This window comes from Prunus persica, chromosome G5 (genome assembly GCF_000346465.2).
Source record: "Prunus persica cultivar Lovell chromosome G5, Prunus_persica_NCBIv2, whole genome shotgun sequence".
NCBI lineage: Eukaryota > Viridiplantae > Streptophyta > Magnoliopsida > Rosales > Rosaceae > Prunus > Prunus persica.
In genome coordinates, this window is record NC_034013.1 from 12,155,426 (window position 1) to 12,169,046 (window position 13,621).

Consider the following 13,621-nt stretch of genomic DNA (forward strand, 5'->3'; position numbering starts at 1 on the left):
AAAAAAATTCTTATATTGGAGTGACTTTGAGTAGTGGCGGAACTAGGATTTTCATGCCAAACGGTCACAGTAAAGCTTTGAAATTTTTTTAAGAAAAAAGTAAAAGTAAAAAAATAGAAAAATAGTACTTCCATCTAAGCTTCACTTTTGCATGACAAGTTTTCCTTTCAAAACATTGTATTATAGCTTCATAAACAAAATAAATTAAAAAAATTGTTCCATAATTCTACACATAATTTAATCAAAATAAATTTAAAAAATTGTTCCATAATTCTACACATGATTTAATCAAAATAGAAACTCAATGTAATATAATTTTTGCTAATGTCTCATCTAAAAAAGAATATAACTTTTTTTTTAAGAATATAATTTTTGTTATTTTTCAATAATTTTAGGGACTTGTGTATTTAAACCCCGCATTCTTCTTTGCTCACTCCATATTCTAAGTACACCTCAACTTCAATTCAAATTTTCACACTTTCTAAGAAAAACCTCACTATCTTCGCAAAAAAAACTTAAGAGCTTAATGATTTAAATATTGGGGTAAACAAAAAAACTCAAAAGAATATCATTTTTTTCTTAATAAGGTATAAAATTATAATGTATAGAGACTAGAATTATCTTTTTTTTTTAAAATTTAAAATAAAACAACCCCAACTCACACCCTCCCACTTAGAAAAACAAAAACAAAAACAAAAACAAAAAACAATACCTCCCCATCTTCTCTTTCACAGTTTCACTCTCTACAACATCCACTGCAATCCTCTCTCCTCCTCTCCTTTTCTCTCTCACTATTGATACCTCTCTCTCGTTCTCTCACATCTCTCTCTCTCTCTCTCTCTCTCTCTCTCTCTCTCTCTCTCTCTCTCTCTCTCTCTCTCTCTCTCTTTGGGTTCTTTCGTCGAGCAAACCCAATGGGTCAACAAGTTGCTGGTCAAGGGGTCTGTAATTGCTCGCCCAAGAGCTCCACAACCAAATGCCGGCATCCCAAGGGCCTCTTGTTCCTTGGTGCGTCTGTTCCTAACTCCGAGGTAAAAGTAAGGAGCTTGTAGCTTAAGTAGTTAAGAGTATATGTCCTTACACTTGAGTCTTGAGATCCTAATTTCACCTTCCCCAATATATTTTTTTTTTAAAGTAAGCTTCATAGCAATAAAAACGTTTCAAATTCACTTGATACATATCGAGTCGACTGTAAAATAATTGTATGTATTTGGATGAGGGAAATCAATTTGGAATTTTAACAAAAGTCATAATTTCTAAATTGACATGAACCAATTCTCATATTTGGATAACAAAACAAAGAAGTCTAGAAATTCCATGTGCGAAAAACATAGAATTTGGAGGTCATAAAGAACAACTTTAAATTCTATCTGAATAATCGTCATTTCTAAAATTTCAAAATTATACACGTTAAATTCCGTGTTTAAATTCATTAGTCAAACAAAAAACTTTATAAATTCTAAAACATTAATTTTCGGCATTTTAAATTCCATCATTTATGAATTTATTAATACTTATACATTTACTCATCTAAACGACAGTAAGAAAATACCAAAGAAACAAACCAAGTCCCAAGGGTAGTCGAATTCGGACCCCGATAAACCGAACCCGCATGAAGAAACCTGGGTCTCAGATCAGTTAGACCCAAAAAAAAGAAACCTGGGTCTCGGATAGTACCAGAACTCAAAGTTTCAAACTTCCAACTCAAATTCATGCAATACAATTGCAGAGGCAAAATGAAAAATCATAAACCCTAAAAGAGATAAACCCCCAAGAAATGAGAGCAAATATCCACATTCCTTTCTAATCCCACCATTTGTTCAACCTTCTTTATCGTCTCAACAATGACTTCAATGGACATTCTCAATTCACCCAGGCTTCACATTCCCAAACCCCACACCCACTTCAAATCCCCAAATCACTCAAAGCGCTTCAATTTGATTCGAAAAATTCAACCACAGCCACCTTTCCCTCACCGGACACTCACCTTCCTTTGCCAGTCGTATTCGGGGCCCTCGTCACGGTCGGGTGACACTAGCAAAGCCCCCCAAGACGATTTTGTGACCAGGGTCTTGAAGGAGAACCCAAGCCAGATTGAACCCAGGTACTTAGTTGGTGACAAGTTTTACACTTCGAAAGAAAAAGAGAGTTTGGGCAAGAATTCCAATGTGGGTTTTATTGAACTCTGGGCAAAGAGATTGAAATTTTCGAAGGCAGAACCGAAGAAAGAGAGGACTGAGGGTCAAAATTATAGTGAAGTGAGGGATGAATCTGTTTATTTGAAGGACATTTTGAGGGAGTATAAAGGAAAGCTCTATGTTCCAGAGCAGATTTTTGGGACTGAGTTGCCGGAGGAAGAGGAATTTGAGAGGAGTTTGGGGGAATTGCCCACAATGAGCTTTGAGGATTTTCAGAAAGCTTTGAAGAGTGATAAGGTTAAGTTGTTGACTTTAAAGGAAGTGACAGGGACTTCTTATGGGTTCACTGATTTCATTGTCGATTTGAAGGAGATCCCAGGCCAGAAGAGCTTGCATAGAACCAAATGGTAAAAATGAAAAAAACATTTAATTACTTAAAGAGTTTTGCTTTTGTGGATGTTTTGGCAGTTCAGTGATATTGTTTGCAATTTTTTAGGGCAATGAGGCTGGATGAGGGTGAAGCTCAGGCTCTTCTGGAGGAGTATACGGGCCCGAGATATGTAATAGAGGGGCATGCTACGGTGATCAATCTTTGAACTCTTTTGAGCTTAGTTAATTATAACTTGTGAATCAAATAGAAATTGGTTTTAATAAAGGCAAAAGTTTTTGTGAATTGTCTTGTGGCACTAGTTTTCATGGTGTGAAATTAGAGTGTTTCTATTGTACTCCCATTCAGTTGGAGGTTCTGGTTTGAGCGCTTAGAAAGTGAGCATGGCTGTATTGACCTTCCTTTATAAATTCTATTATCAATGATAGAAAACCTTTAGCTGTATGGACATACTCTGGTTCAAGAATTAGCTTCTATTTTCTCAAACTTAAATTTTTTGCAGCTCTCTCTTCTTGTATATGTTCCAGACATGAGGTTTGGATCATAGAAAACAATGTATTGTATGGATGCATGTAATTGGAACCAAATGTTTAAAGAGTCAAGATTTTCCTTTTATTCCGACAGAAAATTGATATTTTCCTTACTGTTTGATTCCTCTGTTGCAGTCTTTGGTTGGAAAATTACCACGTTACCCTCATCCAGTGGCATCTTCCATATCTAGCAGAATGATGGTAGAGCTTGGAATGGTAACAGCTGTAATGGCTGCTGCTGCAGTTGTTGTTGGAGGGTTCCTGGCTTCTGCAGTATTTGCTGTTACCAGTTTCGTTTTTGTGTCGACTGTATATGTCGCATGGCCTATAGCCAAACCATTTATTAGACTTTTTCTTGGTCTCATCTTTGGAATTTTAGAGAGAGTATGGGATAATCTTGTTGACTTCTTCAGTGACGGAGGCATTTTCTCTAAATTTTCTGATTTTTACACTTTTGGTGGTGTATCTTCCAGCATTGAGATGTTAAAACCAATTACAATTGTCCTTTTGACCATGGTCCTTCTTGTCCGTTTCACACTCTCTAGAAGACCTAAGAACTTCAGGAAGTGGGTAATGCTGAGTCATTTCTACAGTTTCTTTCCTTATTCTTCTTGTATTAATGCCTTGCCTTATTTATGCCATGGATCTGATCGCCATGAGTTGCACTTAATATTTGCAGGATCTGTGGCAAGGGATTGATTTTTCACGGTCTAAAGCAGAAGCTCGTGTTGATGTTAGTTTCTAAGAGTTATTCATTTGTGTACTTTCTTAGCATGCTGAAGTTCTTCATGAAGTTCTTCATGAGGTTCTTAGAATTCAATATTGTATTGACATGTATGTGTTCAGGGGTCAACTGGAGTTAAGTTTAGTGACGTGGCAGGGATTGATGAAGCAGTAGAGGAACTCCAGGAGGTATTCGTTTTCACTAATCGTTGAGAATCAATTGCTTGTGTATTGCAATTTGTCCCCCAGTCTTAACTTAACTATAATTCTTGTTTGTAAATTTGAAATTAATGATAACTTATTGATATCTTTGGTATTCTGCTGATTAGTTGGTGAGGTACTTGAAGAACCCAGAACTGTTTGATAAAATGGGAATAAAGCCTCCGCATGGGGTTCTTTTAGAGGGCCCACCTGGATGCGGCAAGGTTTCTTATTTGTCCTAATCTTCAATATGTGCACATGAAATTAGCCCGTAGTAATTTTTCAGTTTACTTGCCTGTTTCCAGACCCTGGTTGCTAAGGCCATAGCGGGTGAGGCTGGTGTTCCATTTTACCAAATGGCTGGATCTGAATTTGTTGAAGTTTTAGTTGGTGTTGGTTCTGCTCGTATTAGGGATCTATTCAAAAGAGCCAAGGTGATTATACTTCCCATTTGTAGTTGAATTCTGTAAATTGTGATTGCACTCGTCCATATTTAATGCATAGAACTGTGTGGCTAACAACATTGGTTCTCCCGATATTATCCCACTTTGTCCCCCAGAAGTGAGAAGTGGGAACAACAAGCAAGTCATTCTCCTTTATCAGTAATTTTACATAAAGTATACTTCCCTTTTAATAAGTGGTTCTTAGTGTAGAGTTTCTTCATCAATTAATGCATGGAATTTTTGCTTTCTTGAAGTCCTGTTGAGATTTCTACATTATGATCTTATTTTTCGGTGCAGGTAAACAAACCGTCAGTTATTTTCATTGATGAAATTGATGCATTGGCTACGAGGTATGCACATTTCTCTTGGTGGATTTTTATGAATTGCGTGCTATTGTTTGTGGTTTTAAAATTTTGTGAGCAACATAGCTTCATGACATATCATCATTGTGCAAGCTGCTGGCTGAAAAGTGTCTAGTCCATAATTTTTAATTGGATGCTAATACTAGTACTACATGTTTGTTATCGTATGATCAGGCGTCAAGGGATTTTTAAGGAATCTTCCGACCACCTGTATAATGCAGCCACTCAAGAGAGGGAAACTACACTGAACCAGCTCTTAATAGAGCTTGATGGGTTTGATACTGGTAAAGGTGTTATATTTTTAGCTGCTACAAATCGCAGGGATTTGTTAGACCCTGCACTTCTCCGACCAGGTCGTTTTGATCGCAAGGTTTGTTTCTTTCTGAGTAAAAGACTGTTAGAAGTTAGAACTAGTCCACTCTGTTAGTTCAGGGACTTTAACTCTTTGGTTTAAGCTTGACATATCATCAGTCACATCATACCTTTTTTTTTTATCGGACATCATACATCTTTATGTGATCCTAAATGAGCCATTAAACTATTTTCCAATTGTTGGTTGGAATTGTCCTGCTGGATGATTCTCTATTGGATAATTTAGCAACTTTTTCAGAACTAGTGGATATAAATTAATTGCAGGTCCAAATGTCTGTTTTCTGCTTTATCCATAAATTGTATAGGTTAGCTCTGTTGAATGAATCAATGAAATTTACTGGTTTATTGTTATTTGGGTTTTATCATGTAGATAAAAATTCGTCCTCCTGCTGCAAAGGGGAGATTGGATATTTTGAAAATCCACGCAAGCAAAGTGAAAATGTCAGAGTCTGTTGATTTGTCCAGCTATGCACAGAACTTACCTGGTATGCATCCGTCATTGCTGTTCCCGTATAATTTGGTATTTGGATGACTAAACATTTGATAATTATTAGGATGGACGGGAGCAAAGTTGGCTCAGCTGGTCCAAGAGGCTGCACTTGTAGCGGTGAGGAAGGGGCATGAGTCAATTCGTCAGTCGGACTTGGATGATGCAGTTGATAGACTTACTGTAGGACCAAAACGGGTTGGAATAGAGTTAGGTCATCAGGGACAATGTCGTCGATCCACTACTGAAGTTGGAGTTGCAATAACTTCTCATCTGCTTAGGCAATATGAGAATGCAGAAGTTGAATGCTGTGATCGTATCTCAATCATCCCTCGTGGTCAGGTGCCCCTTCTGCTTCTTTATCTTCTTTTTTGTCCATAGGCTGATTTGTTAGTTGTTGCTCTTATACGTTTTCAACACTTTCTGATGGATTAAAAGTTGTGTGGTTCATTACATACTTAAAAGATGAAAAATTAATTTTACTTAAAACTTGTCTTTTAAAATTAATTTCACTGTTCATTTGCATGTAATGACTAATTTGATATAACTATAATAATAGTATTTGACTCTGGGGTCATCTTTCCTATCACTTGTTACTTATGGAGTGATTTGTTCAGACATTATCGCAAGTTGTATTTCATCGACTTGATGATGAATCATACATGTTTGAGCGCCGGCCACAATTGCTGCATCGCCTTCAGGTTAGTTTTTTTTATTGTTTATGGTTTCCTTTTAACTGCATCCTATTCATTAATTTGGATTTTCTCTTTCCCCGTGCAGGTTTTACTTGGAGGGAGGGCCGCTGAAGAGGTCATATATGGACGGGACACATCAAGGGCTTCAGTTGACTACCTTGCTGATGCATCTTGGCTTGCTCGTAAAATTTTAACCATGTTAGGCCCTTATTCACTACTGTTTTTCTAACTCCCTGCTTTATGTTATGTTGTAATGAATTGATTGTTCACTCCTTACAGTTGGAATTTGGAGAATCCAATGGTCATACACGGAGAGCCACCACCTTGGAGGAAGAAAGTTCAATTTGTAGGCCCTCGGCTGGACTTTGAGGGATCACTGTACCACGACTATGACCTAATTGAACCACCAGTGAACTTCAATTTAGACGATGAGGTTGCGAAAAGGACTGAAGAGCTGATACATAATATGTATGACAAAACACTTTCTTTGCTTAAAAGGCACCATGCAGCCTTGCTTAAAACTGTGAAGGTAATTGGTCTGCATGCAAATTTGCATCTTGGAAGTGCTACAGATGTTTATCCTTCAAGTGCATATGATTGAATTTCTTGAATATCTTATGAGGCTTTAAGTGGTGTAATGACTTGCGGGCTTCTTTGACTTTCATTTCAGGTTCTTCTTGAACGCAAGGAAATTAGCGGCGAAGAAATCGATTTTATCTTGAACAAGTACCCTCCACAGACACCCTTAAAGCTTCTTTTTGAGGAAGAAAATCCTGGCAGCCTTAAGTTCATCAAACAGGAACAGGAACAGGAACGTGAGTTAGAGTATGCCCTTCTAACACAATCCAAAGGAGAAACCCTATGATTAATGAAAGATCCCATACAGGGGGGCTCTCCGTGTTCTTTGTGTACCGTGCATGCATGAGGACTGCATTGGAAGCTTCATTGCCAGCAAGAGCGTGAAGAGCATGAATGAGATTGTATCGTGTAGTTTTGTTGTGCGCTACCCAGAAGAAGGTGTAATCTATTCAAAGCAAGCCCATTTTTCCTTTTTATTGGGCTTTTTATCTTTGTTAATTTGTTTTATTCTTGTGTTTGATAGATGTAGCTCAGCTGTAGTTATTAGAAAAAGCCAGGAATGTAAAGGATTAAGAATTCCAAATTCATCTGCACCTTTTTCATTTAAACATCAATGAGATCAGAACTCCGATAGTTGGATACAATCATCTAATTTTAAACCTAATGAACATTATAAGTGAAATCTTGTGTCCCAAAATTTCCAAAGCTACATTCAAGTTAGGCACGGTGTCTAAAATACGGAGTACTGTTATGCTCACTAAATTTGTTTATCAACTTTCGCTTATTATGACTTGGCAATGACTCATTTATTCAAATTTTAATTTACTAGAACAAATTTGGCTGTTTTTTATTAATCAATCGGAGACTAGGAGAGTCGAACTTGAGCTCTCTTCCAACATTAGTGTCTTTGAACATTTTGGTTTTCAAGCTTTTAGACCATGTCCACCCCAAAAGGCTAAGGATAAGGCAAAAGCAAGGCAAGGGCTGCTACTATTCACGTGAATAGTGGCAGCTTTGCCTTTTTTGGTTCCATCCCAAAAGATTAGGGCAAAGGCAAGAGAAAAAAGAAAAAAATATGCAACAAAATATAAACAATTTAGAAATACAAGAAATAAAATGATTAAGCAAGAAAAATATAAATATGGAAGAAAATATAAACAATTTACAAATGCAAGAAAAAAAATTGATTACAATTTACAAATATTGGAAGGAGAAGAGTTCGTATGAGAATTTGGTGTGGAAAATGAATAAGATTATTATGTATTTATAGGGAAAACATCCATAATTTTTTGTTTGTTTTTTTTGTGTGGATATTTTTGAATTTTTTTTTCTCGTTGACGTCAGCGCCTTCGGGCTGAAGCCCAGGCAAGATCTACCCTTGGGCTTGCCCGGGCTGGTGGGACCCAGGGCTTGCCCGGGCTGCTTCACGTGCGTTGGAGGTCCAAACCCTAGAAAAGGGGCCTCTTGCCCTGGCAAAATGGCCTGCGGTGGAGGTGGCCTTAGAGCACCTCCACTCCAAAGGGTAAGGGCAAGGCAATGTTTGTCACTATTTACATGAATAGTGGCAACCTCGCCTTTTTTGGTTGCATCCCAAAAGGAAATGGTAAGAGCCAATACTATTCACTTTAATTTTTTTTCTATTTTTTATACTTAAACCATTAATTTTGATAAGCTTTTCGGATAAGATTTTCAGTTGCCACGTGTCACTATTTATTATAAAATTCTAGCCTAAAAATTCAGATGACATTTTCGGATAAAATTTTCAAATTAAATTTTTGAACAAGATTTTTAGTTGCCACGTGTCCATATCTATTATAAAATTCACATCTCACTCATCATACAATTGAAATACTTACTCACTCATCATACAATTGAAATACTCCTGGTCCTTATAGTCCGACACAATAGAGAACAATGACGAGTCAATCATTAACGGAGGCGGTTCCACTGGATCACAACGTGGGGGAGTATTTTCCTTCGGATGACATAAAAGTGCCATTATTTTCGACACAAAATGCACCATTGGAACCAACTGTGGGCATTGTTCACTTGAGGAGCCATGTGTAATGGTTTTCCTCTTTTTTATTTGCCTTGAATAATCTCTTTTAAAAAATAAATTGGAAATGCAAGAAATATATAAATAAAAAAAGACATTAAATTGAATCAAACGGCATTTTTTTTTTACCTTGTCGCCAAGATTTTGACCTCTTTGAACGTTTGTCCGCAACCCTTCGGCTTCGATGGAAGAGGCCATTTGTATTTTTGCACAAATGGAATTTTGTAGAGAAAATTTTGTGCGGAAAGTGAAAAATATTGGAAAGTGATGAATTTGTATGAAGATTTGGTGTGGAAAGTGAATAATATTGGTAGGTATTTATAGAAAAATGTATATAATTTTTTGATATTTTTTTTAACAAAAAATTGGACAGCCGTTGGATTTGATAAAATTTTTGAATCAGAGGCTCTAGGAGAAGCCACGTGGCTTATAGCCGTTGATTTTTATGGGTTGGTAGATCAGCACTGACGTCAGCAGCTTTGAGATAACAGCCCAATCAATTTTTGCCCGCGGACTTACCCGAGTTGGTGGGTCCCACCCCTTGCCAGGGCTGGACCTTGCGCGCTGGAGGGAGAGTTTGTGGCCTGGGCCTGCCATTTGCTCGGGTTTGGGCTTCCGCTGGAGGTGGCCTTAGTGGCATTGGAAGTGGCCGTTGAAACTTGACACACCAAATTAAGCCGTTCGTAAGATATGGGTTAAACTTGAAGTTCAACTTAAACTTGCTCTAAAACCGACTTATGCGCCATTCAATTCAACGGCGAAGAGCAGTTCCCGCACGAATGGGAATAATTTAGCCACAAAAAGCAGACAAGGACTTTTCGTGATTCCAATTTCTGAGGAAAGACCACATTTTCTCAGAAGTTGGAAGATCTCTTTGCCCAAAAAAAACTTGTGAGGAAAGACCACATTTTCTCTCCCCCTCTTCCCTCTGTCGCTATGCTTTTTGATGCAACAGAAAGACCCTGCAAAACCCTTCAACTCAACGGCCCTTCCTGCACAGATGAGAGATGAAGAAGCCTCGGAATGGCTCCTTATATATCAAAAGCCAAAGCAAAGACACCAATGAGACCTTCAATTTTCAGAAACACAATGAAAGCTGCAATTTTCAGAAAAACAATGACAGCTGCAAGAACAAAAACAAGAAGAACAACTACAGCACCAATAAGAGCAAGAGCTTCTATGAATTATCTGTGTCTTTGATCTTCTCACTTTGGTGCCTTGTCTTCCTGTTCTACTCTAAACTTGGTCTTGGCCATGGGAATGGAGGTATCATCTTTTCCATTTATGATTTATGTTCCATTTTTCTATGCTTTGGCTTTTCTCTATTTCTTATTCTGATTTTTATTTTATTTTTGGTTTTTGGATTTGGATTCTTAGTAAATTTTGTGTCTTGTTTTTGTGGTTTTAGCTCTACTTTCTCCCACTTTCATCTAATTCCTTAACACCCAGTTTTCATTTTTGTATTTCTAGCAAACCCATTTCCTCAATCTGCATTTTGTATCAATATTTCACTAATAAGTTGAAGCGTAGAAAGAAAGCTGAAGCGTTTAATGTTCCCCTAATAAGTTTGTTAGAGAATAACTATCCAATTAGTTGTAGACTTTTCTATCATAGCATAGTCAAGTTACATGTGAATGAAGAGGTGAGTTTTCTCTTTGGGTATGATAGTGTTAGAAGATTCTAATTTCTTTTTTGTTTCAACAATTTTCTGTAGCATGAAGAGGCCTTCGTTTCTTATTCACTATTTCATTTTTTTAGTGGTTTTGGTTTTGTCTTAAAAATTTTAAAATCTTTAGAAACTAGACTGTAATTCCCAAGTAGGGTTTTCTGGCTTTTTCTTTTAGATATATTGATTTTTTTCTTATGCGGCATCTCTGCCATGGTTTGTCCTTAGTTGATATGTACTGTTGGGAAAATCTCTTCTACTGGTCCCCTTACATTCTTGGTGATGAATGAAAATGTGTCTGATTTACCAAATCTTATTTTCTAGCTGGAATTTAGAGAGCATTCTTATGTAATCACCATTCTACTATTTCCAGATTCATGATTTTAGGATAAGCTATTTAGGTGGCATTTTAACTTTTATCCTTGTCTATAAATTTGATGCATAATTTGTTTAACTTGAGCCTATATCATCTTCAGGGAATTCAGCTCCTGATAACAGAACTACACATTGTCCTAGTGTTCACAATGGTGAGCACGGTGATCATGCATGCTCATTTGTAGAAAACGGAAACGGAAGGCAGACTAATGGAATGCTATTAGATTTTGGTTCGTCTAAGAGCCGTAATGATTCTGATGTATCTCACAACTATGCAATTTCCAAGTACTCACTTCCAGAGACAAATAGGTTAGAAAAATTAGTTTGGAGTGTTTTAGGTTATGGTGATTTGGTTTGTGAAGTACATCAAGCACAAGAAGAGCAGAACACAAATCATTCAGGGAAATATCTGAATGGAAGAACTTCTCATTCCACCTATCTCAATTTTGATGAATTTCGAAACATAACAAAGCAAGAAAAAGGTCAGGATGTGCCTAGTCAGCTCGTTAACATTACCCATGGACTTGAACCTGATGGAACGGAGTACAACTATGCCTCTGCATCCAAGGGTGCAAAAGTGGTGGCTCACAATAAGGAAGCAAAAGGAGCAAGCAACATATTGGGCAAGGATCACGATAAGTACCTGAGAAACCCTTGTTCCGTAGGGGGGAAGTTTGTTATCGTTGAACTTGCAGAAGAGACTCTGGTAGATGCTGTCAAAATTGCAAACTTTGAGCATTACTCTTCTAATTTCAAGGAATTTGAATTGTCAGGTAGTTTAAGCTATCCAGCAGACGCATGGTCCCCATTGGGAAACTTTGTTGCTGCTAATGTCAAGCATGCTCAAACCTTTAAGCTGACAGAACCCAAATGGGTAAGATACTTGAAGTTGGATTTGCTAAGTCACTATGGATCAGAGTTTTACTGCACACTGAGTGTTCTAGAGGTGTATGGTATTAATGCAATTGAGCGAATGCTTGAAGATCTGATTGTGGCGTCTGCAGAATCTGTGGCCAATAAATTGGCAGAGCCTAATGCAACTGTAATATCTTCTCCAAAAGAAGAGGTTGGTTCAACTGACCGGAGGACAAGTGGTGAAGGTCAAAATGGGGTACGAACGGCTGGTGTAGGGATCGAAAACATTGAAGATACACAAAAAGTCAATTTAGACGTTACCAAAAATCCAGTAACTACGAACAAGATTCCAGCAACAACGAACAAAATTCCAGAACCTGTTATGAAGGTAAGACAGCAGCCAAATGGAAGAATTCCTGGTGATTCTGTTCTGAAGATTTTGATGCAAAAGGTGAGGTCACTTGAGCTGAACTTATCTGTGCTGGAGGAATATATCAAAGAATTAAATCGAAGACAAGGGGATATCTTGCCGGAGGTTGGTAAAGAGCTATTAAGATTATCATTGCTTTTGGACAAAACCAAAACGGAGATTAAAGATCTCATGCAATGGAAGGAAAATTTGGTACTGCATGGTTTTTTCTTCTTGAATGTCTTTTCAATTTGTAATGTATACGCATATAGTTTTTGGGAAAGGAAGCTTTATCCGCCTAATCGTTTGGCATCCTTCGATTCTCCAGGAAAAAGAATTTACTGACCTCGAATCATGGAAAGCTGTTGTCTCATCTCAAGTGAATGCATTGGCCAGGGAAAACAACATGTTAAGGTTAGAAATATGTCTCAACATATTACTACAGTTCTGCACAATTTTTTTATGCACTAAATTTTGCTTCATATCAGTCTCTTTGACTCACTGACATGACATGAATCTTTGTTACTGCAGACTGGATTTTGAAAACGTTAGGAAAGATCAAGCGAGCCTGGAAAGTAAAGAGCTTGCTGTTCTAGCCGTTAGTCTTTTCTTTTTGTGCTTTGCCATTCTCAAACTAGTTTCATTGCAAGTTTTGACATTTTTCAGAGCCTCCTCTCAGCCTGAGAATGCGTGCAGGAAAAGTAGAGGTTGGGTTTTGATGATTGTTAGCAGCAGTATGACAATATTCATTACTTTGATCTGTAGTTAGTCTTTCTCCTCTTTCTTGTAGTGCCATAGGTTTTTGGCTCCTTAGTCATTAGATCTTCCGTATAAAAAGAAGAGAATGGTGTTGTAGAAAAGAAAAAAAAAAAGGTTGGTTGTCTTTTTATTTCCATTTTCTTTTTTTCTGAGCTACATCATTACAAAACAATAAGAAAATAATCAGCAATCTTGGGCTCTTTGCAGCTAAATTTGCAAAATTTGATGCCTCAAGGCCCAACTTGTCTTCGCTGACTTTCTAGGCCAGCAGTCTAAATAAGGTCCCATTGGTCCAACCCATGACCTGGTGTCGTTGAAATCGAATCTTTTTCTATTGTTCTTTTATTCTGTTCTGTACGATGAAACTTCTTAACTCAACCAAAATGACGAAAAGTCTAAAATGCACTGCACAGTCTGCTCTGAAGATTGAAATGGTGTTAAACTTGTATAATGAGCTATTTCCTTCACTTAACTCCGTTTTATTTGGCAGATGGGAGTTAGGGCAGTGTGTAACTTCTTACACTCGAGTCGATCCTCCTCATCGTAAGTTAGAGTAATTGGACCTAGTTCATTTCAAAAAGAG

General features: G+C 37.4%; 2 protein-coding genes across 2 annotated transcripts; both read left to right on the forward strand.

Annotated features, from left to right (window-relative positions):
- Positions 1,648-7,562, forward strand: LOC18777877 (probable inactive ATP-dependent zinc metalloprotease FTSHI 1, chloroplastic). Its single transcript, XM_007210331.2, has 15 exons — positions 1,648-2,545; positions 2,635-2,719; positions 3,192-3,626; positions 3,736-3,789; positions 3,903-3,968; positions 4,109-4,204; positions 4,286-4,414; positions 4,721-4,773; positions 4,960-5,155; positions 5,528-5,642; positions 5,712-5,986; positions 6,262-6,345; positions 6,425-6,537; positions 6,619-6,868; positions 7,010-7,562. The coding sequence occupies exons 1-15, from the start codon at positions 1,845-1,847 to the stop codon at positions 7,202-7,204; spliced, it is 2,847 nt and encodes a 948-aa protein (XP_007210393.1). The 5' UTR covers positions 1,648-1,844; the 3' UTR covers positions 7,205-7,562.
- Positions 9,656-13,279, forward strand: LOC18777213 (uncharacterized protein slp1). The gene is made up of 4 exons (XM_020563367.1): positions 9,656-10,240; positions 11,117-12,492; positions 12,608-12,693; positions 12,811-13,279. The coding sequence occupies exons 1-4, from the start codon at positions 9,982-9,984 to the stop codon at positions 13,046-13,048; spliced, it is 1,959 nt and encodes a 652-aa protein (XP_020418956.1). The 5' UTR covers positions 9,656-9,981; the 3' UTR covers positions 13,049-13,279.

Bases quoted from the DNA above. Each gene is read 5' to 3' on its own strand.
- LOC18777877 (XM_007210331.2), top strand. From the start codon at position 1,845: ATGACTTCAATGGACATTCTCAATTCACCCAGGCTTCACATTCCCAAA. The intron at 4,774-4,959 runs GTATGCACATTT...TCGTATGATCAG, and splicing joins ATTGATGCATTGGCTACGAG to GCGTCAAGGGATTTTTAAGG. The intron at 6,869-7,009 runs GTAATTGGTCTG...CTTTCATTTCAG, and splicing joins CCTTGCTTAAAACTGTGAAG to GTTCTTCTTGAACGCAAGGA.
- LOC18777213 (XM_020563367.1), top strand. From the start codon at position 9,982: ATGAAGAAGCCTCGGAATGGCTCCTTATATATCAAAAGCCAAAGCAAA. The intron at 10,241-11,116 runs GTATCATCTTTT...TATCATCTTCAG, and splicing joins TCTTGGCCATGGGAATGGAG to GGAATTCAGCTCCTGATAAC. The intron at 12,493-12,607 runs GTACTGCATGGT...TCGATTCTCCAG, and splicing joins TGCAATGGAAGGAAAATTTG to GAAAAAGAATTTACTGACCT.